Below are 22862 nucleotides of genomic sequence, written 5' to 3'. Positions count from 1 at the left end.
AAGGTGGACCAACGAGAGCTCCATTTAAATGCTGCTGTCAGAGATTGGCATAGCCATCTAATTATCAGTAGTGATCGGTGCTCAGCTCTGGAAGCTGATGTTAGAGGCAGATGCCAATATAGCTGGCATTTACTGAGTATGGAGAGAGCTCATCTCCTGAAACCCTGCCACATACAGTTGTCCAAGCGCTGACTTACATATACTTCATTTTGCACTAAGTTGTTAATATTGATGACTTATCTTTAGTGAAAGGTCATTATTATATGATAAATGAGGGTCCAACTCCCAATTCACGCACCAATTAACTGATTGAAGCTGCTGTAAAACTAGAAATTGCATGATCTGTAGATGAATGTGAATGATCCTGCAAGCTCCCTCCTATTCTTTTGCGAGTAAGAGAGTTTGCTGTACTATTCATGGCCACTGCACATTGTGAGGAGCTGTTCCAGAGAAGAATAAATCTTGTTACACCATCTTGGCACTCTCTACGAGGAGAAATGTTACCCTTTAAATTATCTTTTAACATTACACATAGAAAATGTTTCTGCAGAAAACAGTAACTTGACACCTAGTTTGACATATTCAGTAGCTTGTATTGTGTTCAGGCTCCAGTTGGAAGGTTTCAAGAACCCCAGCATAGAAAACTAATCAGCAAATATGTTCTTACCTGCCTATTTTCAGTTGTACAATGCTCGGCTCTTAAGCCCGCTACACACGCTTCAATATATCTCACAATCCGTCGTTGGGGTCAAGTTGTAAGTGACGCACATCCGGCATCGTTTGTGACGTATCTGCGTGTGACAGCTACATGCGATCAGGATTGAACGCAAAACCGTTGATCGCAAACACATCGTATCATTCTCTAGAATTGAGCGTTTTGTTGCAAGAACCTAGTGAATTGTAACGTGTGACATCCCTCATACGATTTCGGTGTCTGATGCTATGTGCGCAGGTGTGCGCTCTGCACCGCAGCTTAAAAAAGGTCTGCTTCAGAGCGCAGCTGAAAAGCTGCGTTCTGAAGCGCCTCACAATGTCTGTCATTCACTAATCTCTGTCAGTCCGTCACTATCTCTGTCCCTCACTCTCAGTCCATGTCAGTCTATCCCCCTCTCTCATATACTCACCGATCCCCGATCCCTGGCGCTGCACGGCATTCACACTGCTCCGGCGGCTTTTACTGTTTTGAAAAAGCCGGCCGCCCATTAAACAATTTCGTATTCCCTGCTTTCCCCGCCCACCAGCGCCTATGATTGGTTACAGTGAGACACGCCCCCACTCTGAGTGACAGGTGTCACACTGCACCCAATCACAGCAGCCGGTGGGCGTGTCTATACTGTGTAGTGAAATAAATAATTAAATAATTAAAAAAACGGCGTGCGGTTCCCCCCATTTTTAAAACCAGCCAGATAAAGCCATACGGCTGAAGGCTGGTATTCTCAGGGTGGGGAGCTCCACGTTATGGGGAACCCCCCACCCTAACAATATCAGCCAACAGCCGCCCAGAATTGCCGCATACATTATATGCGACAGTTCTGGGACTGTACCCGGCTCTTCCCGATTTGCCCTGGTGCGTTGGCAAATCGGGGTAATAAGGAGTTATTGGCAGCCCATAGCTGCCAATAAGTCCTAGATTAATCATGTCAGGCGTCTATGAGACACCCTCCATGATTAATCTGTAAGTTACAGTAAATAAACACACACCCGAAAAAATCCTTTATTAGAAATAAAAACACACACATATACCCTGGTTCACCACTTTAATCAGCCCCAAAAAGCCCTCCTTGTCCGGCGTAATCCAGGATGATCCAGCGTCGCTTCCACCGCAGCTGCATGGAGGTGACCGGAGCCGCAGCAGACACAGCCGCTCCGGTCACCTCCATGCAGCAAATGAAGACAGCCGCGCGATCAGCTGCTGTCACTGAGGTTACCCGCTGTCACTGGATCCAGCGGTGGATGCAGCGGTGGCCGCGGGTAACCTCAGTGACAGCAGCTGATCGCGCGGCTGTGTTCATTTGCTGTGTGGAGGTGACCGGAGCGGCTGTGTGTGCTGCAGCTCCGGTCACCTCCATGCAGCAGCGCTGGATGCGACGCTGCATCATCCTGGATTCCGCCGGACATGGAGGGCTTTTTGGGGCTGATTAAAGTGGTGAACCAGGGTATATGTGTGTGTTTTTATTTCTAATAAAGGATTTTTTTCTGGTGTGTGTGTTTATTTACTGTAACTTACAGATTAATCATGGAGGGTGTCTCATAGACGCCTGACATGATTAATCTAGGACTTATTGGCAGCTATGGGCTGCCAATAACTCCTTATTACCCCGATTTGCCAACGCACCAGGGTAAATCGGGAAGAGCCGGGTACAGTCCCAGAACTGTCGCATATAATGTATGCGGCAATTCTGGGCGGCTGTTGGCTGATATTGTTAGGGTGGGGGGCTCCCCATAACGTGGAGCTCCCCATCCTGAGAATACCAGCCTTCAGCCGTATGGCTTTATCTGGCTGGTTTTAAAAATGGGGGGAACCGCACGCCGTTTTTTTTAATTATTTAATTATTTATTTCACTACACAGTATAGACACGCCCACCGGCTGCTGTGATTGGGTGCAGTGTGACACCTGTCACTCAGAGTGGGGGCGTGTCTCACTGTAACCAATCATAGGCGCTGGTGGGCGGGGAAAGCAGGGAATACGAAATTGTTTAATGAGCGGCCGGCTTTTTCAAATCAGTAAAAGCCGCCGGAGCAGTGTGAATGCCGTGCAGCGCCGGGGATCGGGGATTGGTGAGTATATGAGAGAGGGCTGCTAACTTCAGTTACTCAGGAGATTAGCGGTCACCGGTGAGTCTTCACTGGTGACCGCTAATCAGGACGCGACACAGACACAGCCGCAGCATCACAATGAAGTCGGGTGAAGTTCACCCGAGTTCATTCTGACAGTGCGGCTCTGTGTCTGCTGTCATCTGCCATTCAGCTCTGCTACATGGCTGTCTGTGTCTGCTGTTAGCGGCCATGTAGCAGAGCTGAATGGCAGATGACATAGTAAAAACGCATCCCTACACATTACACACGCTTGGCAAGTCAATAAATAAAAAAAAAAAAAAAGGTGCTCAATGCATACGTCACAGAACACATGATCTAAAGGATCACACACACAATTGACCAATTTAACATAGACTACTAACGCTCGTGTGACAGCAAATGAACGACCAACGTGAAATCTCATAGATCCTGTATGCAACCTGGGCGTGTCACATCGCAAATGCGATTGTACAACTAATTGCAACGTGTAAAGTGGGCTTTAGGGCCTTCTCTTTTGGTAGTGACAATGTTACCGCTGCAGCTAATTACTGGCTGCAGCAGTGAATCATGGATCACAACTGCAGCAAGTGATTGGGTAATATAGTCACACATCCATACAACCAGCATTGCACATACAGATATGGGGTGGTCTGGGATCATTAAAATGGAGCCAGTTGAATAGCAGCACAGTGGCACTAGAGCAGCAGAGCATTGAATGGTAAGTAATGAGCAAATTACTTGTACATATTCCCAGCTATCTTTTAAAAATAATTGAACATTTTCTTTAATGAGGATGATAGAACGTAACCTACCTCAACTCCGAGAACAACTAGGCCAACAGCTCCAGAAATGGAAATATACTTCTTCAAACTTCCAGCAATGGTACTAAAACAGCCCTGATGGAAAAAAGTGAAAAGCAAGACAAATCATTAAAGCACCACTCTAGTTGTTTTTTTTTTTTATTAAGTCCCCTGCCCATGGTCTTATAGCCACCTGCTGCCATCTTCATCTGTTTTCAGCAACTCTCGATCTTGGCGATTTGTGACCTACCGGCTGCACCAGTGTTTCATTGAGCGCGCCGGAGGTCACAACTCAATACAACTCTGAGAGCCTCGTTCTGGCCTCGTTCTGGCTTTCATAGAGATACATTGGGAGCTTGACACACAACTTCTGACTTCTGGACAGTGAGAAGTTATGGACACAAGATGGCTCCACAGGACCGTAACGGCAACAAAAAAAAAATGAAGCCACCGGACAATGAGTATATGACAGGGGGCTTACATTTAAATGGTCACTCCAGCTGCGAAATAAATAAAAAACACTAGAGTGGGGCTTTAAAGAATAATATTTAGAATTAATGACTTTTTTTTATCCACATACTGTATGATGAAGATTTCCTTGGCAGCTCTTGAATCTGATACTCTTACAGTCATCCCTTTTTTATTACAGTCAGCTAATTAATGGCTACACTAGTCATGTGCTATACTACTGGTAACCTTTTTGCTGTTGGTGTATGGCATGTGACCAATAAAGTGACATAATTACTTGAGCATTAGCCGAAGCTTCCATCTCTGCTAAAAGGCTGTTTGTGGCTGACATAGTATAGTATTTTTGTGTCTGCACACCATTAGTACATGTGAAAAGGACAGGATGGCTAGCTTATTTCAATAGCTAATCCAGTCCTCTCCTGTGTCTGTGTCTATGCATAGACTGACATGACTGTTTGTTTAGTTATTGAAAGAGTTAGTTAAACAACCCCATCAAACAACACAGAAAATGCTGTCCTGTGTGGGGGAAAAATGGAAGCTTATCTGTTCATCTTAGGTAAGATTTGTAACAAGTCTGAATTCCTTTTTAAAAGCAAAAGTTTAAATAGGTTAAAACAAATGCTGTACATCAACAGCTTGATGGCTGTGATTTTATTCAGTGTACATTTCAGTCTAGATAATGGGCAATTATATTTATCTGCAGTCAGTCTATCTACTACAGTTTGCTGAATCCTAACAGTGTGTAATATACACACTGTCAGAATTTTAGTGTTTGCCTACTAGAATGATCATCATGTATGCGTTCATGTGCCGTCAAGCTAAGTCTTCTTGCATCTCTCTATTGAACGTTGAGAGATGAAGGAATCTTAAGCATGCAAATCACATATGAGGAGTCATGTGGCGACCATTCCAGAAAGGCATTCTGAATGGAATCTTGACAGTATGCATATTACAGAAAAATATGCCTGGCCCAGAAAACGTTTTCAGATATTTCCTTATAAAGTTGTCTTAGATAGATTGATACCTGATTATTAGTGTAGTCTGGAGTGTTCTCCATGCACTTCCTTCTGTCCTTTACAATTCCAGATATAACTGGGTTATCACGCTTGCAACAAGCTTCGGGCCATGGTGCATAAGGATACAGGTAGTGGAAATGGGATCTATTATCAAAATCATTTAACCCAGATATACCACAACAGGAGAGCTAAACCAGAAAAAGTTCAGAAAATAAATTAGTGCCTTATATAGAAAACATCAACAGATACAATGTCAATATATTTTCATAGAATAGTGAAATAGCTGAGTAAGCATTTTATTTCCAAAACTGGATTTTCATGCAATTTTTTCTGAAAATCACACTGTTACATGAAACATTGTGTGAAAGTGGCAAGAAGTGTATATCAGTCCAATCAATTTTGTTCTAGATTAGTTGATCATTGTTACAAAATGTAATGATGATGATGATGATGATGATGATGATGATGATGATGATGATGATGAAATATCAAATTTTGCAGGTTTGCTTGGTCAGTGTTAATGCTAAAAATTGATATAAATGCAGCTTGTAATCACTGGGGCAAGATGAAATGAATGTGATAAAAATTGAGCTGTATTTTCACAGGCAGTATGATAGCTGCTTTCTCAAAAAATAGATTTTGATAATATATTATTTTTACTAGAGTTTGGTAATAAATTATATATATGCTCTGTTTCATCATTTGTGAGAACATAAGTTCTAGATATAGATATTATTATATGTATAGTCATGGCTTAATATTTTGAGATTTACAGACATTTTGTTTTTCACAAGATTTACTGCTGCAGTTTTTTGATCTTTTACTCAGATGTTTATATAGTTTACTGAAGTACAATTATAAGAATTTCTTAAGATTTGAAAAGGAACCTGTCACATTAGATAATGCTGCTAACCTGCAGATACAGTGGCATGCAATAAATTGGGCACCCCTGGTGGAAATTACTGTTACTGTGAACAGTTAAGCAAGTTGAAGATTAAGTGATCTCTATAAGTCATAAAGTTAAAGAAAACACATTTCCTTTGTATTATAGGCCAAAATAAATAAATAAATAAATATTTTAATCTCTTACATTTTTAAATTAGCAAAAAAGGAAAATTAGCTCATGCAAAAGTTTGGGCACCCTGGTTAGTACCTAGTAGTATCCCCTTTGGCAAGTATCACAGCTTGCAAACGCTTTTTGTAGCAGTCAAGAGTCTTTCAATTCTTGTGAGGGATTTTCAGCCATTCTTCCTTGGAAATGTCTTCTAGTTCTCTGGTCTAGCCACAGGTCTAGCAACAGATTTTCAATGTTGTTCAGATTAGGGGACAGTGGAGGCTATTGTAAAACCTTCATCTTGCACCTTGTGGATTCTGACATGTGTTCAGGATCATTATCCATATGTAGAAGCCATCCTCCAGCTTTTTTACAGATGGTGTTATGTTTGCATCAAGAATTTCTTAAAATATCATTAAATTCATTCTTCCTTCTACCTGTGAAATGTTCCCCATGCCATAGGCTGCAACTCAATCCCGAAACATGATTGATCTACCCCAATGATGGAGTGGCAATATGATATTTTCCTGATTTTTTTTTGCCCAAAATGGTGCTGCTTTGTTTCAATCCACTGAACAATGGGGAATATAGACTGTACAGCCTGTACCCTCCCTCATTGGGATGTCAGGATCAGGACCTTGTATCTAGACGCAGCTGATGATCAGGTACTTTGGGATGTGAACCCTTTTCCTTTTGACTCCTCCTCACCCAATTTCGATAGTGTAGTGGATAGCACAGGGCAGAATATCGATCCCGACACTAAAGGCCCCGTTACACGCAACGACATCGCTAACGAGATGTCGCTGGGATCACGGAATTCGTGACGCACATCCGTCCTCATTAGTGACGTCGTTGCGTGTGACACGTAGAAACGACGGCTAACGATCACAAATACTCACCTAATCGTTGATCGTTGACACGTCATTCAAATCCCAAATATCGTTGATGGTGCTGGACAAAGGTTTTTCATAGTTCCTGAGGCAGCACACATCGCTACGTGTGACACCCCAGGAATGATGAACAACACCGTACCTGCGTCCTCCGGCAATGAGGTGGGCGTCACTTTCTTGCAGCTGCTCTCCGCCCCTCCGCTTCATTTGGACGGCTGCCGTGTGACATCGCTGTGACGCCGCACAAACCGCCCCCTTAGAAAAAGAGGCAGTTCGCCGGCCACAGCGTCGTCGTTAAGCAGGTAACTACGTGTGACGGGGACTAGCGATATTGTGCGCCACAGGCAGTGATTAGCCCGTGACGCATAAACAACGGGAGCGGGTGCTTTCACGAGCGACATCACTAGCGATGTCGCTGCATGTAAAGCCCCCTTAAGCCTCTAGAACACAGTTATGTATGTCCCTTGCTACTGTCCTGCACTGTGTTCGCTTTCCTTAAGATGCTTTGGTGAGTCTGTGGCATTGCGGCAGCATTCTGGCCCCATGTGGTCAGTGACTAAAGTAGCATTTCTGCCAAAACTTTTTGATAAGCGGGTGTAGTCAGTTTTCCAGTGTAGACGCTTTGCTGAATCAACCCCATAGTTCATAGATTATGGTAAAGCAAAACACAAATCATTTTTTAAAACATTCTCTATAATGAGGCAGAAAAAGTGAGTTTGAATTACATATAGCCTCTGTTCTGGCATTGTGCACAAATAAAAAGACAGACACCCCCAGAACAGAATCCATAAGAAGTCTTGTCTTTTTAGGCAAGCACAGAAGTGTTTTTGTGCACGTCTTAAAAAACAGACACTACTGGAACAGAGGCCATAGAGTCCGAAGTGCCTCTGTTAATAGTGAATAGTGAATGGTTCTGTGAGAAGCTCTATTTGAATTACTAGCACATTGGAAAAAAAACATTGATATTAGATACAATCATACAAAATTAGAGTGCAAAATTACAAAAGGTACAAGTGGCCTTTATTTGAAAAGTAGCTGTAGTACCCGGGCATTGCCCGGGATAGTAACTGTCTCTCTGTCTCTCTCCCAGTCTCTGTATGTGTGTTGCTGTCTGTCTGTCTCTCTGTCTGTCTCTTTCCTTGTCTGTCTGTGTCTATGTTTCTGTGTGTCTATGTCTCTGTCTGTTTCTATCTCTCTGTCTGTATCAGTCTATCTCCATGTCTGTGTCTGTCTGTCTCTATCTCTGTGTCTGTCTCTATGTGTGTGTCTGTCTGTCTCTCTCTTTCCCCGTCTGTCTCTTTCCCCGTCTGTCTCTTTCCCCGTCTGTCTCTTTGCCCGTCTGTCTCTTTGCCCGTCTGTCTCTTTGCCCGTCTGTCTCTTTGCCCGTCTGTCTCTTTGCCCGTCTGTCTCTTTGCCCGTCTGTCTCTTTGCCCGTCTGTCTCTTTGCCCGTCTGTCTCTTTGCCCGTCTGTCTCTTTGCCCGTCTGTCTCTTTCCAGGGCTGTCTCTTTGCCCAGCTGCCTCTTTGCCCGGCTATCTCTTTGCCCGTCTGTCTCTTTGTCCGGCTGTCTTTTTGCCCGGCTATCTCTTTCCAGGGCTGTCTTTTTCCAGGGTTGTCTCTTTCCAGGGTTGTCTCTTTCCAGGGGTGTCTCTTTCCAGGTCTGTCAATTTGCCCATCTGTCTCTTTCCCCGTCTGTCTCTTTCCCCGTCTGTCTCTTTCCCCGTCTGTCTCTTTCCCCGTCTGTCTCTTTCCCCGTCTGTCTCTTTCCCCGTCTGTCTCTTTCCCCGTCTGTCTCTTTCCCCGTCTGTCTCTTTCCCCGTCTGTCTCTTTCCCCGTCTGTCTCTTTCCCCATCTGTCTCTTTCCCCGTCTGTCTCTTTCCCCGTCTGTCTCTTTCCCCGTCTGTCTCTTTCCCCGTCTGTCTCTTTCCCCGCCTGTCTCTTTCCCCGCCTGTCTCTTTCCCCGCCTGTCTCTTTCCCCGCCTGTCTCTTTCCCCGCCTGTCTCTTTCCAGGTCTGTCTCTTTCCAGGTCTGTCTCTTTGCCCATCTGTCTCTTTCCCCATCTATCTCTGTCTGTGTCTCTTGTCTGTCTGTGTCTTTTTCTGTCTCTCTCTATCCGTCTCCCCACCGACATCTTATTACCTCACACATAAGCTTCTTGCACTAACAGTTTATTTTGTTCCTATAGCATCCACTGACAGTTGCTATTAATAACCTATAGCTCCCACCTCCATTCAGTTTAATGTAGGCAGGATTTTTATAGAGTAACTGTAAAGCGCGGGGTTAAATTGTCCCACCCAAACATAGTCTATGACGTTCCCTGAGTCACATGGAGTGTCTGTGCAAAATTTCGTGATTGTAAATGCGACGGTGCGGATTCCCTTAGCGGACATACATACATACATACATACATACATACATACACACATACTCACATACACTCAGCTTTATATATTAGATTGGACCTTATTTTGTATTTATTGTTATTGTCCTTAGAAAGTCTTTAGTGAATCTTACTGCAATCATAATGGTGTTCCAGGACTGGCTAAAAACTTCAGAAGCATTGTCTCCTTTGTAATACCTCTGCAACTCGAGCAGAAAGTGTTCTTGCTTAATCTGAAAAGGACAGAGTTAGGGTTAGAGGTAGGCATTTAACAAAATTATGCGATCTCTCTCTAGTTTTCAACTTACCATTTTCTGATAGGTTAAGGCGAGGATAACACCAACAAGCTCCACAGTGAATAAAAGCAAAATGAGTATAAAGAACTGTAATAAATGAAAAGGAGACTGTATATCAATAATTACAACAAGAATGACATAAAGCAAAGAATTAGGAATAAAAAGATACATTTACAAAAAAATTTAGACATTTGCTATAAAATTATATTTTTTATTAGGGCAAGGTAATTTTAATTACTGAAAAAGTAAAGTTCAATTTACATATCATAATCATTTTGTAATTTATAATAGTGGAGCACTAACAAAGTATTACTATGTTAATGCTATGCCACTGCATTATTGGTATTACTAAATTCTGCAAACTATATAGAGCCTAAATGTTGTTATTTGAGAATATATTGATATATTGGTATAGTATATGTCTGTCCAAAGGTATCGTTGTACATGCTAATGCTAATCAAGGGGTTGAGAAGGGGTTGTCTGACTAGTGGAAAACTCCATAACTTCTTTAAAGTTTTAAGGTTAATCTTTTTTTAATTTCTCATCTCCATTGTCAAAATAGTAGCTTTTAAATTATTCTGACTAAACAACCTTTTTGTTTTTTACAGTTGCCTTAAACGTCGACAGTTTTGTTTACAGAGCCAGAGTCTTTTTTGCACAAAAGATAAAAGCAACAACATTTTATTGAAAAAACATTTAGGCTAAGCACACACGGCAAGAAAAACGGAGAGAGCAGAGTGCGATAAAAAACTCACATTCCACCCGGGCCCATGTTACTCTACGGGGCAGCTCCCATGTGCAATTTTTTTTCTCAGCCCTAATCGGATCGAGAAAACAATCGAAGCATGCTGCAGGTGAAATCCGATTCACTTTCACTCGCACCCATATAAGTCTATGGTGCGACATAAACATCGCACTGCACTCGCATTACACCGGAGTGCAGTGCGATATACGCATCAGCTGACAATGGAGGAGACATGGAGATTAGTCCCTCCCTCTCCTCCCCTCCGCAGCACTCGCCTTTTCCTCCTCAGCTGTGCTGCGATCACAGGATCGCATCAGAGTGGCAGGACACTCGGCTTACACTCCAGCAGAGCGGGAGCCAAGTGTCATGCGATGCACTCACAGTAGTGCTCATATGGCCCCAGTCTCAAAACACAGCTTGTTATTTCAGTAAATGACCACAGTAAATGAGCTTTACAAACCTTTGGACAAACATACATTGTCCAGGAGACAAATGAAAACAGAGCTTACATCTGATATTCACAGTCACAAATCATGTAATAACCTGTGTGTCACATAGAGAAGGAGAGGGAGGGCAATAGTCTGATGGTTGCCTGTAAAGCCTGGAGGTTTCTATATAATTAGCAATATTCCCAAAACCATACGGGGAGATGCTGACAACTAGTGGCTGTATCACATACTCTCTTTAGCTAACAGACATCTACAGTATATTACTATAAGCCAATATCGAGTCCTCACAAGCAAAGTATCCAGGTCTAGGTAAGTATATTTACATCTCAGTTAGTCTCTGCCCATCGCTCGCTCATGGAAATTATACTGTAAACACATAACAATAACAACAATTCTCATTTGTGTTAAACACAATTATAAGCAAACATCAAAAAGAATCAGAAAAAAGTAAGGCTCAGTATTTTGGACAGACAGTAAATCATTTTACCCATAATGGGGATGCCAGGGGTCCGTGTGCTGCTGCCCCAATGCGCGTTTCGCGTTTGTGCTTACAATCTAATTTCCGTGAGAGAGTGATGGGCAGAGACTAACTGTAAATATACTTACCTAGACCTGGATACTTTGCTTGTGAGGACCCGATATGGGTTTACACAATCTAGATGTCTATTAGCTAAAAAGAGTCTGATACAGCCACTAGATGGCAGCATCTCCCCATATGGTTATGGGAATATTTCTAATTATATAGAAACCTCCAGGCTTTACAGGTAACTTCTTCTCTATATGACACACTGGTTATGACGATTTTTGACTGTGAATATCAGATGTACAGTAAGCTTTGTTATCATTTGTCACCTGGACAATGTTTCTTTGTCCAAAAGTCTGTAAATCTCCTTAACTGTGGTCATTTACTGAAATAACGAACTGTGTTTTAAATGTTTTGTTTCACTAAAATGTTGTTGCTTTTATCTTTTGTGCAAAAAAGACTCCGACTCTCTGTAATCAAATTTAGTGCAAGTGGCGTTAGCACTCATAGGATGTAATCTGGAATGCTATTCATTCAACTGTACTATGTGTGCAATTCCTCATACAGAATGTGGATTTTTTATATTTTCCTTATAGCAAGGTTATACCTGGCACTCTACTTGTATCGAATACTAAATGATGGGGTACCATTAGAAATGAGTGAACAAGGCAAAATTCACCTGTTCCAATGTATTTTCCAGGTAAATTCAATTTGTACATGTTATTTCTCCACAAATTCAATAAGCTTCATTATACTTTGGGGTCTCTCCAGACTTCAGAACATAATACACATAATATGTAAAAATTAAGAAAAAATCCTTATACTTAGGTTATGGCTCACCTCTACAGCCTCAGTCACCCTTCTTCATTGCATCCTCTGATCCCTGCTGTGAGCACTAAAATCCCAAAGTCTCTCACACAGAGCAAGGACTTCCACCTCTGATGAGGCTCAATGGATTTTAACATTACAAAATGCTCCGTAACCTTGGGCACATGCACATTATTGCATATGGTCAGGGACAGAAGTCCTGGCTCAGTATGAGAGAGGATTACAAAGCATATGAAAGGATTCAGAAGCTGCAGTGAGGACTGTATGGGTGACGGTGAGTTGCACGGGTGACCAAAGAGGTGAGGATAAGGATTTTTTTTTTATTTTTATCTTCAAAGAGTGGCTAAAACAATTAAAAAAAAACCCTGATTCTAAAAACTCACAATCAAGAGCAGTGGTTTACTCTGACGAATTGCTCCAAAACATCCCAGAAATCCCAGTAGTGAAAGTGCCACTCCAACAATAAGTAGGATGTAACCACCAGCGCTTAATAACGGGTTAGAAGAGAAAACGGACTGAAATCCATCAGGATCAGCAACGATCCAAATACCTATTCCTAGGAGACAAATGCCTCCCAACTGCAAAAAAATGGAATATATGATCAGAGAGAATAATAAAAGATTCCATAATTAGATAAGATTGCTGCTACTAAACTAGCTATTCAATTTTAATAATTGTTGGCTGACAGCTATTCCTAAGAAACTCCCCTTCACATGCATGCTGATTTAGTCAAGCACATACATATTTTTATAGAGAAGCTTATGTCTCAAGAACAGAGGATCAGGCATGCTCAAATCCAACATGTTCAATCTTTTTTCCCCGATATGACTGAACATCAATTATACATTACATAGTTGGCTGGTCAACTAAATGATGAGTTTAGGCAATGTAGGTGGAAACTATATGGCCACCTTGACATAATATACTTAAATTATTTGTAATAGGGAATGTTTAAATTTATAAAGTTAAATAAATACTCAAGCTCTCTGCCAAAATAATATTTAAATAATTCTAGAATAATGTGAAGAGCAGTGGTTCATCACTGAGAATATAGGTGTGAATCTGACCAATAGTAACATCGGCGTGGAGCTTTTATGATATACATAAGTTTGCATGGGCTTCTTCTCACACCAATAACTATGGTTATATTTAGCTTTACTGATGAAGCTTAAGGGGGTTGTCCTATAGATATAGGTATGTTTCACTCTGAGATGCTGTGACATTTCAGACAAAAACATACTTTTAATAGCCTAACTGAGCTGCGCATGACTAGTCATATAGGCGAGTCCCCTGCATCTTTTCCCCGCCCCTAACAGTGACTGACCGGTCAGCTGCACGGTTGACTATTTGTACAGGTGGGTCCCTTTCAGCTTTTCCCCGCCCCTGACAGTGACTGACCGGTCAGTTGCTGTCAGGGCAGGGAGGACTGGTAGGCCCAGGAGGTGGATCCACTGGACCATGCACCCCACCGGAGGGCAGGGTACACGGCAGCCGGAGCACTGACGTGGCAGGGACAGGTATAACCAGGTCACCAGGGTCATGGAGTTCTTTAAGACGGTACAGAATGCTGGTACAGGTAACAGGACACGGTACAAGGGGACCTGAGCACCTAGCTCAAAAGACAAGGCTTCAAGACACGTTGATCAGGCCCCGCCCACATGGAAGGCCAATCTTATATACCCAGCACAGCCTCATGTCATTTCCTGCTGCAGGTGTGCTGGGCCCATAAGACCAGGAGAGTGGGCGCGGCCTGGTCCTATACAGAACCATGTGGCTAAGACTCAGAGTCAGACTCATAAGACCAGGAGCAGGACACAGGAGAGCACGAGCGGGAGCAGCAGCCATGACCGGTAGACACGTGGACTGGATCAGTGAGTACGTAGCGGTGGTGCGATGCAGGTGCGACTGGATCAGTGGGTACGGAGCGGTGTTGCGATGCAGGTACGACTGGATCAGTGGGTACGGAGCGGTGGTGCGATGCAGGTACGACTGGATCAGTGGGTACGGAGCGGTGGTGCGATGCAGGAACTGGCTCAGTGGGTAAGGAGGGCTGCCGGGACACCGGGAGCGTGACAGTACCCCCCCCTTGAAGCCCCCCTCCCCGCGGCCGGGACATGTAGGCGCGCCGAAGAGGGGCAGCAACGTACTTCCAGGACAACCAGGACCGGGCCTCAGGACCGCAATCCACCCAATCGACCAGGAAGGACTGCTTACCCTGGACCGTTTTCATGGCCACTATGTCCCGTATTGGAGAACCCAAGTCAGCGGCAACGGAGGCAACGGAAAGGGGAGGACAGTCAGAAGCAGGACTGGAGTCTTGGACAACCGGATCGGGCGTCTTGGACCGGGTACAGGACAGTGTCTCATCCTCAGTAGCCAGTGGCATCAAAGTCTCAATAGCCAGGGACAGTGGAGCGACGCTAGACTGCGTTGTTTCTTCATCAGGGCCCGGTGGTACCAAGGACTCAGGCGACAGGAGTTGTGGTACGACGCTGGACTGCGTTGTCTCCTCTTCCTCCTGTTGTGACATGACAAGCCCAGGTGACAGGGACCGAGGAACAGGCTGTAGACAGGTATCCTGGCACAACGGACTCCGACGAGTGATTGCGCCAGAGCGCCAACTGATGTCAGGGTCATGGAGTTGTAGCCAGGGCAGACCCAGCAGGAGCGCGGGAGTCATTCTCGGGATGACGTACAAAGCAATAGTCTCAGTGTGCAGGGCACCAACACAGAGTCTCATGGGTTCGGTGGTGTACCGGATGGGTTCGTATTGCGGTTTTCCGACCACGGAGGCGAACCAAAGGGGTTTAGCAAGCGGGATGACCGGTATTCGATAATGGTCCACTGTAGCTTGTAGGATGAAATTACCCGCTGCCCCCGAATCAATGTGAGCCTCTGCTGTGAACCGGGTCTTCTCAGTCGTTACCTGGACAGTTTGTGTAACCGGGACTGAGGGGATTCCGGTACCAAGGGTGGCGGTTCCCACCATCCCTTGGACTTGGGTCTTCCTGGCCTCTCAGGGCAAGAGCGGAGCAGATGTGAACCACTTCCACAATAGAAACACAGGCCCCGAGCGAGCCGCTCTGCACGGCGTTGCTCAGCTTGGCTCAACCGGTCTATTTGCATAGGTTCGGGAGTTGAATCACAGGAAGGCAATGGCGGGGAAACGGTAGACCTCTGCAGGACAAAGGCGTGACGGACTGGTCGCTTCTCCCGGGATACCTCCTTGGTCCGTTCCTGAAAACGGAGATCAATCCGGGTGGCTAGGGATATCAAAGCGTCCAACGTACGGGGAACATCACGACCGGCTAATTCGTCCTTGATGCGACCGGAGAGCCCCTCCTAGAAGGCGGCAGTCAATGCCTCATTGTTCCAGCCTAGCTCGGAGGCAAGCGTGCGGAACTGGATGGCGTACTGGCCAACAGTTAGGGTCCCTTGGCATAGCCGGAGGAGCGAAGAGGTAACCACGGTAGTACGTCCTGGTTCATCGAAGGTACTTCTAAAAGCCTGAAGGAATTCCCGGATGCCGGTGGTCACCGGATCCTCGTTCTCCCACAATGGATTTATCCAGGCCAGAGCTTCGCCTTCTAGGTGTGACATTAGAAATGCCACTTTTGCTTGGTCCGAAACAAACAGGTGCGGGAGCAGCTGGAAATGCAGGGAGCACTGGTTCAAGAAGCCTCTGCAAGTCTTGGGATCTCCCGCATAGCGAGGCGGTGCAGCGAGTCGGAGTTGCGAGGCCGAGGAAGCAACGGGTTCGGACGTAGTCGCTGTACGCTGTGTGGATGAGGTTGAGGCGGCGGTCTGTAACGTATACAAGTGGCTGTCCACAGACGTCAGGAAATTCAAAATATGGGTTAAGGTTTCTCTCTGTCGCACCAGTTCCTGGCGCAGTTCAGCCAGTTCAGACGTCTGTGCTCCGGCGGAATCCATGCCCTGATCAATCTGTCAGGGCAGGGAGGACTGGTAGGCCCAGGAGGTGGATCCACTGGACCATGCACCCCACCGGAGGGCAGGGTACACGGCAGCCGGAGCACTGACGTGGCAGGGACAGGTATAACCAGGTCACCAGGGTCATGGAGTTCTTTAAGACGGTACAGAATGCTGGTACAGGTAACAGGACACGGTACAAGGGGACCTGAGCACCTAGCTCAAAAGACAAGGCTTCAAGACACGTTGATCAGGCCCCGCCCACATGGAAGGCCAGTCTTATATACCCAGCACAGCCTCATGTCATTTCCTGCTGCAGGTGTGCTGGGCCCATAAGACCAGGAGAGTGGGCGCGGCCTGGTCCTATGTAGAACCATGTGGCTAAGACTCAGAGTCAGACTCATAAGACCAGGAGCAGGACACAGGAGAGCACGAGCGGGAGCGGCAGCCATGACCGGTGGACACGTGGACTGGATCAGTGAGTACGTAGCGGTGGTGCGATGCAGGTGCGACTGGATCAGTGGGTACGGAGCGGTGTTGCGATGCAGGTACGACTGGATCAGTGGGTACGGAGCGGTGGTGTGATGCAGGAACCGGCTCAGTGGGTAAGGAGGGCTGCCGGGACACCGGGAGCGTGACAGTTGCACGGTTGACTATTTGTACAGGTAGGTCCCCTGCATCTTCTCCCCACCCCTGACAGTGACTGACAGGTCTCTGCCTATATGCACATGTAGGCAGTTTTTTTAGGTAATCATTGATGTATTTGTGCCTTTGCACTCAGTAATCGCACTGCACTTGAAGCAGCAGCAATTTGAACAGAAATTGTTTTATGAGAGTGATTACAAGTTCTGTACAATACTGCAGATAATGCTGGTACTATTTAAGCATTTTAAAATAACCTTAACTTATATCAGATTGCTGTTTTACTATGGAAAAGGGTCTTGGTCAGGTTAAAATATTCTAATTATTTTGTATAAAATCATGAATTTTTTATTACAGGTCAATAATTTGCACATTTTTATATTATTCATATTATTAAAAAAGTGAATACGTACAAATATGAGTACATTGAAGAGAAACATCATATACTTCATGAAAAGTAAGATCCCCATTTTGTATTTCTGGATTGATCTAAAAAATAAATACACTTATTAATAAAATGACATACATTGAGTATTAGAAAAACATAAAATCATGCTTATTAACTTTATCTCAGGGTGAATGACTGAGCAGCCACCTGTACCGTATACAATACGTCATGTTACACAAAGTTTCAATGTAATTCCATCCTCTGCCTTATTGGTCCATGTGTTACCTACGTTCCCATTTAAAATTTTGATGAATTGTTCATGAGAACACAGATACGTTATATAGTATAAATTGTGGCTAAGGCATCATCAGTCAAACAGTACAATAAAATAATCCTACTCACTATCAGTATTCCATCCAGTGGCTTCTAATAGTCTATTGTTGTTTTCAAATTTCCATGTAATATGTAAAATAGGGTTTGTAGCACCCCTGCGGTAACAGGTGCCACAAAATGTAAACGTGGACCCTAGTATCGGCGTCACCTAATAGGCTGCGGGTTTGTGACTGTGCGTCTGCTAGTGTGAACAGTGCTCTATGCAAGCCACCAGTGTGCAGTTTTACCATCCAGCCATCACCTCCTCCATATTTGGGAGTGAGTGTGAATGGCTCCACCTGCACCTGTGTTGCCTCCACCTAGTGGGGGTTTAGCTGTATCCTGCTGGAGTAGTAGTGGTCTTTTGGCCTGAGCAATATACAGCTGCAATTCCATCTTGCTGTAAGTAATGATATTTTCTTTTTTGCTTTTTTATATTATATATAGTGTAGGGACCTACAAGCATGAGGCTCCCGTGACGAGGGTTGTAAGCTTACGTCTTATGGCCATAACGCTAACAAAAAACCTCAAAAACTTTTTTGTACAGGATACAGCCAGGCCCCTTTTTGTTAGGCCTTGCTATCAGAGTTTCTGTCCCTACGTAGCGCGCAGTGGGGGTACGGCTTTGCAGCCCGCCTGATCTAATAGTATGGGCGTCACCTAATAGGCTGCGGGTTTGTGACTGTGCGTCTGCTAGTGTGAACAGTGCTCTATGCAAGCCACCAGTGTGCAGTTTTACCATCCAGCCATCACCTCCTCCATATTTGGGAGTGAGTGTGAATGGCTCCACCTGCACCTGTGTTGCCGCCACCTAGTGGGGGTTTAGCTGTATCCTGCTGGAGTAGTAGTGGTCTTTTGGCCTGAGCAATATACAGCTGCAATTCCATCTTGCTGTAAGTAACCACATACACAACCCCAACACCAGACTTGGAGACTGCCTAGCAACAGGTAAAATGGATGGGTACTGATTGGATAGTTGCCACCCAATCTGTAGGGAGAGACCCAGCAAGGGGAAGGGGCCAGTGGTCAGTTGGGATGTTGGCAGGAGGAAGTAGTGAGCAGAGCAGAAGAGGAGTGTCAAGGAAGGAGTAGAGGAGAGAGAAGGAGAGAGAGCAAAAGTACAGAAAGACCTGCAGTAACACCGGAGTGCTGTAATAGGAGTGAGGGACTGTGGAATATGGAACCAGGACTCCAGGAAACGTGGGTTACCTGTGGAAGTGTAAGACACGGGACGCCTATTGGACTCTGGAAACAAGGCTCAAAGGACTCAGCACAAGGCAGGGTGCAGACCCAAATACAGCGGGGCACTTTATGGTCAACTGTTAAATTTGCGAGGCGAGAAGATCTCCAGGGTCCATCGCCAACCCAAAGAGTCTGAAGCATCAGCAGCTAAGAAGGGACCGGGGACTGAACCCCTTAAATATCCCAAGCTGCCTGCAATAGGACCAAGACTGAAGAGAATGGAGTCTCAAGCAGCTCTAGGCCACAGGGGCCCATTAACAACAAGTGTGCACGGAGAACAGCCAACCCAGGTCACAGCTGGCACAGAGAACAAGGGGAGCGGGAACACCTGTAACCGGCACCAGCGAGTCCAGGTACAAGGCCAGTAAAGGCAAGTTGAAACTGCAATACCAGTGTGGACCGAGTACCCCACAGCCCTGGGGCGTCACACCCGTTTAAAACTTGATAATTACAAGGAAGGCAACATGGTTGTTAAAGATGCTGTCCAATACTAGACAACACCAACCTAATTACCTCAAAGCCCCATTCAAAATAAAAACAAATGATATTCACGTCCCACAGCAGCGCCAGTCCGAGCCACTATTCCTGGGTAGTGAACTCATCCAAAAACAAAAAGCAGCAATATTTACTAATACCAGGCCACAATACAAATGCACTACAGGATGCAGCATCCCCCTCTTCTCCATGGTAAAGGTGGAAATAGCACAGATGCAAAATACTGATTGAACAACCACTCACACATCTACCATTCATGGAGGGGATTGTTACTTAATATTATAAATGAACACGGATAAGGATTGTATAGCATGTCAGTGTTACGGGGGGCTGTCTGATAATAAAACCTAAAGGAATTAAAGGAATGTCAGACAGTCAGGGTCCACCGTGCAAAGACTCTGCTGCAGACTATGGCAGAGGATAAGGGGTATATAAGTGTGCCACTGTAAAAAATAATAGCACAAGTGCAGAGTGCAATACCTCTGTTAAACTCACAGAGGAATATAATTTAGAAAATAAAGCAATTCCTCCCTTACTTGGAGGGTGTGTGGAATGGTCTCTGTTAAAGATCACAGAGACAAAAGCAGTGAGTGTGAAATGGCACCTACCTAGGTCCGTTCCTCTAGTGGTGCCAGGAGACAGACAGCAGAGTAAGCCGCATAAAGCTTCTACCTGCGTTCGCTCCACTAGTGTGCGAGGACACGAACCACTAGATATGGCACCTGCCTAGGTCCGCTCTTCTAGTGGTGCAAAAGAGACGGACAGCAGCGTAAGCCGCACAAAGCTCCTTCCTGCGTTCGCTCCACTAGTGTGCAAGGACACGAACCACTAGATATGGCATCTGCCTAGGTCCGCTCTTCTAGTGGTGCAAAAGAGATGGACAGCAGCATAAGCCGCACAAAGCTCCTACCTCTGTTCGCTCCCCTAGTGTGCGAGGATACGAACAACTGCCAGACGCAGTATAAGGAACGTTACCCTAGCGGCAACGTCAACCTACGAGTAGAATCACAAGGCCCAGCCGGACCATGTGCCTCAGGCACCTGCCTATGTCCGCTCCACTAAGAGGTAAGGATACGGACTGCAGCCGAAGCTGTAAGGTATAAGAACGCTACCCTGCCGGTAGCGCTCACCTAACAGAGACAGAGAGATGCCTAGAGGGACGTGCACAGGGCGTCTACCCTCATGCATGAACCAAGAGGACTGAGCGCCGGGCGGCGTGCGTCAGGGTCTTATATAGACTCTGTGCCTCATCCAAGATGGAGGACACCAGAGCCAATCCGCTGCCAGAATGACAGCAATGATGTCACGCTGGCCTATCACCGAGGAAAGCATCACAAGCACATGACCAGCGACTAATCGGCATATAAGGTGTCAGAGACATGTGACCACGTGTCACAAGCACATGACCAGTGGCCAATCAGCTTAGAAGGTGTCAGAGACATGTGACCTCGTGTCAGCGACGATGTCACCCGCACATGTGCAATGGCTCCAAGATAGCACTTAGTCTCCAGCGCTTGCACATGTGCAGTAGCAAGAAATCCGGACATAGTCTCCAGAGCCACAGCAACTGTAACAGTACCTCCCCCTCAAGGGCCCCCCTCCCGGTGACGCAGGTAATCGGCAACTAAGTCGGGAGCATGGACAGCCTCCTCAGGCTCCCAAGAGCGATGTTCCGGGCCATAGCCCTCCCAATCTATCAAGAAGAACCTGCGCCCTCTAACCATCTTAGAACCAACTATGGCTCGTACCTCATAGCTAGAGCGAGAGGAATCAGAGGCAGGAGAGTGCACTTCACGAGCGTGAGGTAAAATAGACGGCTTTAGCAGTGAAACATGGAATTTGTCATGGATCCTAAGATGGACGGGTAACTTTAATTGGTAGACTACAGGATTTACCTGTCGAAGAACCTCATAAGGACCCAGGAAGCGAGGAGCAAATTTGACAGAGCTCACTCTAAGTTTCACATGTTTTGCAGAGAGCCACACAAAATCCCCTGGAGAAAAGACAGAAGCCGGGTGACGAAACCGATCGGACACCGTCTTCATACGGTCCTTAGCTGCTTGGATCGACTCTTGAGTCCGATCCCAAACCTCTCTGGCATTAGTTGCCCAGTCGGCCACAAGAGGAGAAGGTGCAGCAGCGGGAAACGGTACCGGTACCCTAGGGTGTTGCAAATTATTGAGTACGAATGGTGTCTGCCCAGTGGCCTCAGCCAGCGAATTGCTAAGGGCAAATTCTGCCCAGAGAAGGAGGGAGGACCAGTTATCGTGGTTCTCAGCAACAAAGTGTCGAAGGTATATAATCATGGATTGATTGGTACGCTCAACCAAACCATTGGTCTCCGGATGGTATGCCGAAGAGAGATTCAACCCAATTTGCAAAAGGCTACAAAGATCTCGCCAGAAACGGGAAGCAAATTGCGGGCCTCTATCACAAATGATACGATCTGGCATCCCGTGAAGCCTAAATAAAATTTAGGAATTGAGCTTGAGGAATAGTTTGGCTAGTACCCTGGAAGACGGGATTCTCGATAACGGTACGAGATGAACAATCCGGAAGAAATGGTCCGTAATGACCCACACAAATCTATGTCCCTGTGAACACGGAAGATCACCCACAAAGTCCATGCCTACCACCTCCCATGGTCTATCTGGCACTGGTAAAAGATGCAAGAGCCCAGCCGGTCTCTGCCACAATGGACGGTTGCGAGCACACGAGTAGCAGGAACCGACATATCTCTTGACGTGGCTGGCTAAGTGTGGCCACCAATACCACCTCTCCAGTAACTCTCGTGTCCGCCTAATACCAAAATGCCCACCCACCTTTGAGGTGTGGGCCCACGACAGTATATCATTCTGTCGATCAGGCGGCACAAAGGTCTTGCCCGGTGGGATTTGGTCTAACGTCACAGGGGAGAGCGTATGAAAAACCCTGGAGGGAAGGATAAGACGAGGTTCATCAAGCTCTTCATGGGTAGAAACCATAGCGCGAGACAGAGCGTCTGCCTTGTTATTCTTACTCCCAGACAGGTAGTTGATGGAGAAGTGAAAGCGGGAGAAAAACAAGGACCAGCGGGCTTGGCGAGGATTCAGATGCTAAGCGGTTTGTAAGTACGTCAGATTCTTATGGTCTGTATAGACCTGGAAAGAATGTTTCGCTCCTTCCAGCAAGTGACGCCACTCCTCCAAGGCTAATCTCAGGGCGAGCAGTTCCCTATCCCCAATGGTATAGTTTCTCTCTGCCGGTGAAAAGGTTTTAGCAAAGAAGAAACACGGCCTTTTTCTACCTGCACCGTTCTTTTGATACAAGACCGCACCAGCACCCACTGAAGAGGCATCAACCTCCAAGAGGAAGGGCTTATTCTCATCGGGTCTTTGAAGAACGGGAGCAGTTGAAAAGTGTCTTTTTACTGCCTCAAAAGCCTGGGATGTCTCAGTAGACCAGACTTTTGGATTAGCACCTTTCTTAGTCAAGGCCACCAAAGGGGCCACCAAAGTAGAGAAATGGGGTATGAACTGCCTGTAATAATTTATGAATCCTAAGAAGCG

General features: G+C 45.7%; 1 protein-coding gene across 1 annotated transcript; it reads right to left on the bottom strand.

Moving 5' to 3' along the window:
- Positions 1-301: 301 nt before the first annotated feature.
- On the bottom strand, positions 302-17287 carry LOC142292406 (tetraspanin-18-like). Its single transcript, XM_075337754.1, has 7 exons — positions 17231-17287; positions 12629-12823; positions 9713-9787; positions 9539-9637; positions 5090-5269; positions 3610-3693; positions 302-544 (listed from the first exon to the last, which is right to left on the bottom strand). Exons 1-7 carry the CDS (start codon positions 17285-17287, stop codon positions 302-304), a joined length of 933 nt encoding a protein of 310 aa, XP_075193869.1.
- Between the last annotated feature and the right edge of the window lie 5575 nt (positions 17288-22862).

The sequence above is a fragment of the Anomaloglossus baeobatrachus genome, chromosome 2 (genome assembly GCF_048569485.1).
Source record: "Anomaloglossus baeobatrachus isolate aAnoBae1 chromosome 2, aAnoBae1.hap1, whole genome shotgun sequence".
Lineage (NCBI taxonomy): Eukaryota > Metazoa > Chordata > Amphibia > Anura > Aromobatidae > Anomaloglossus > Anomaloglossus baeobatrachus.
This window is presented reverse-complemented; position numbering and strand designations above follow the sequence as displayed.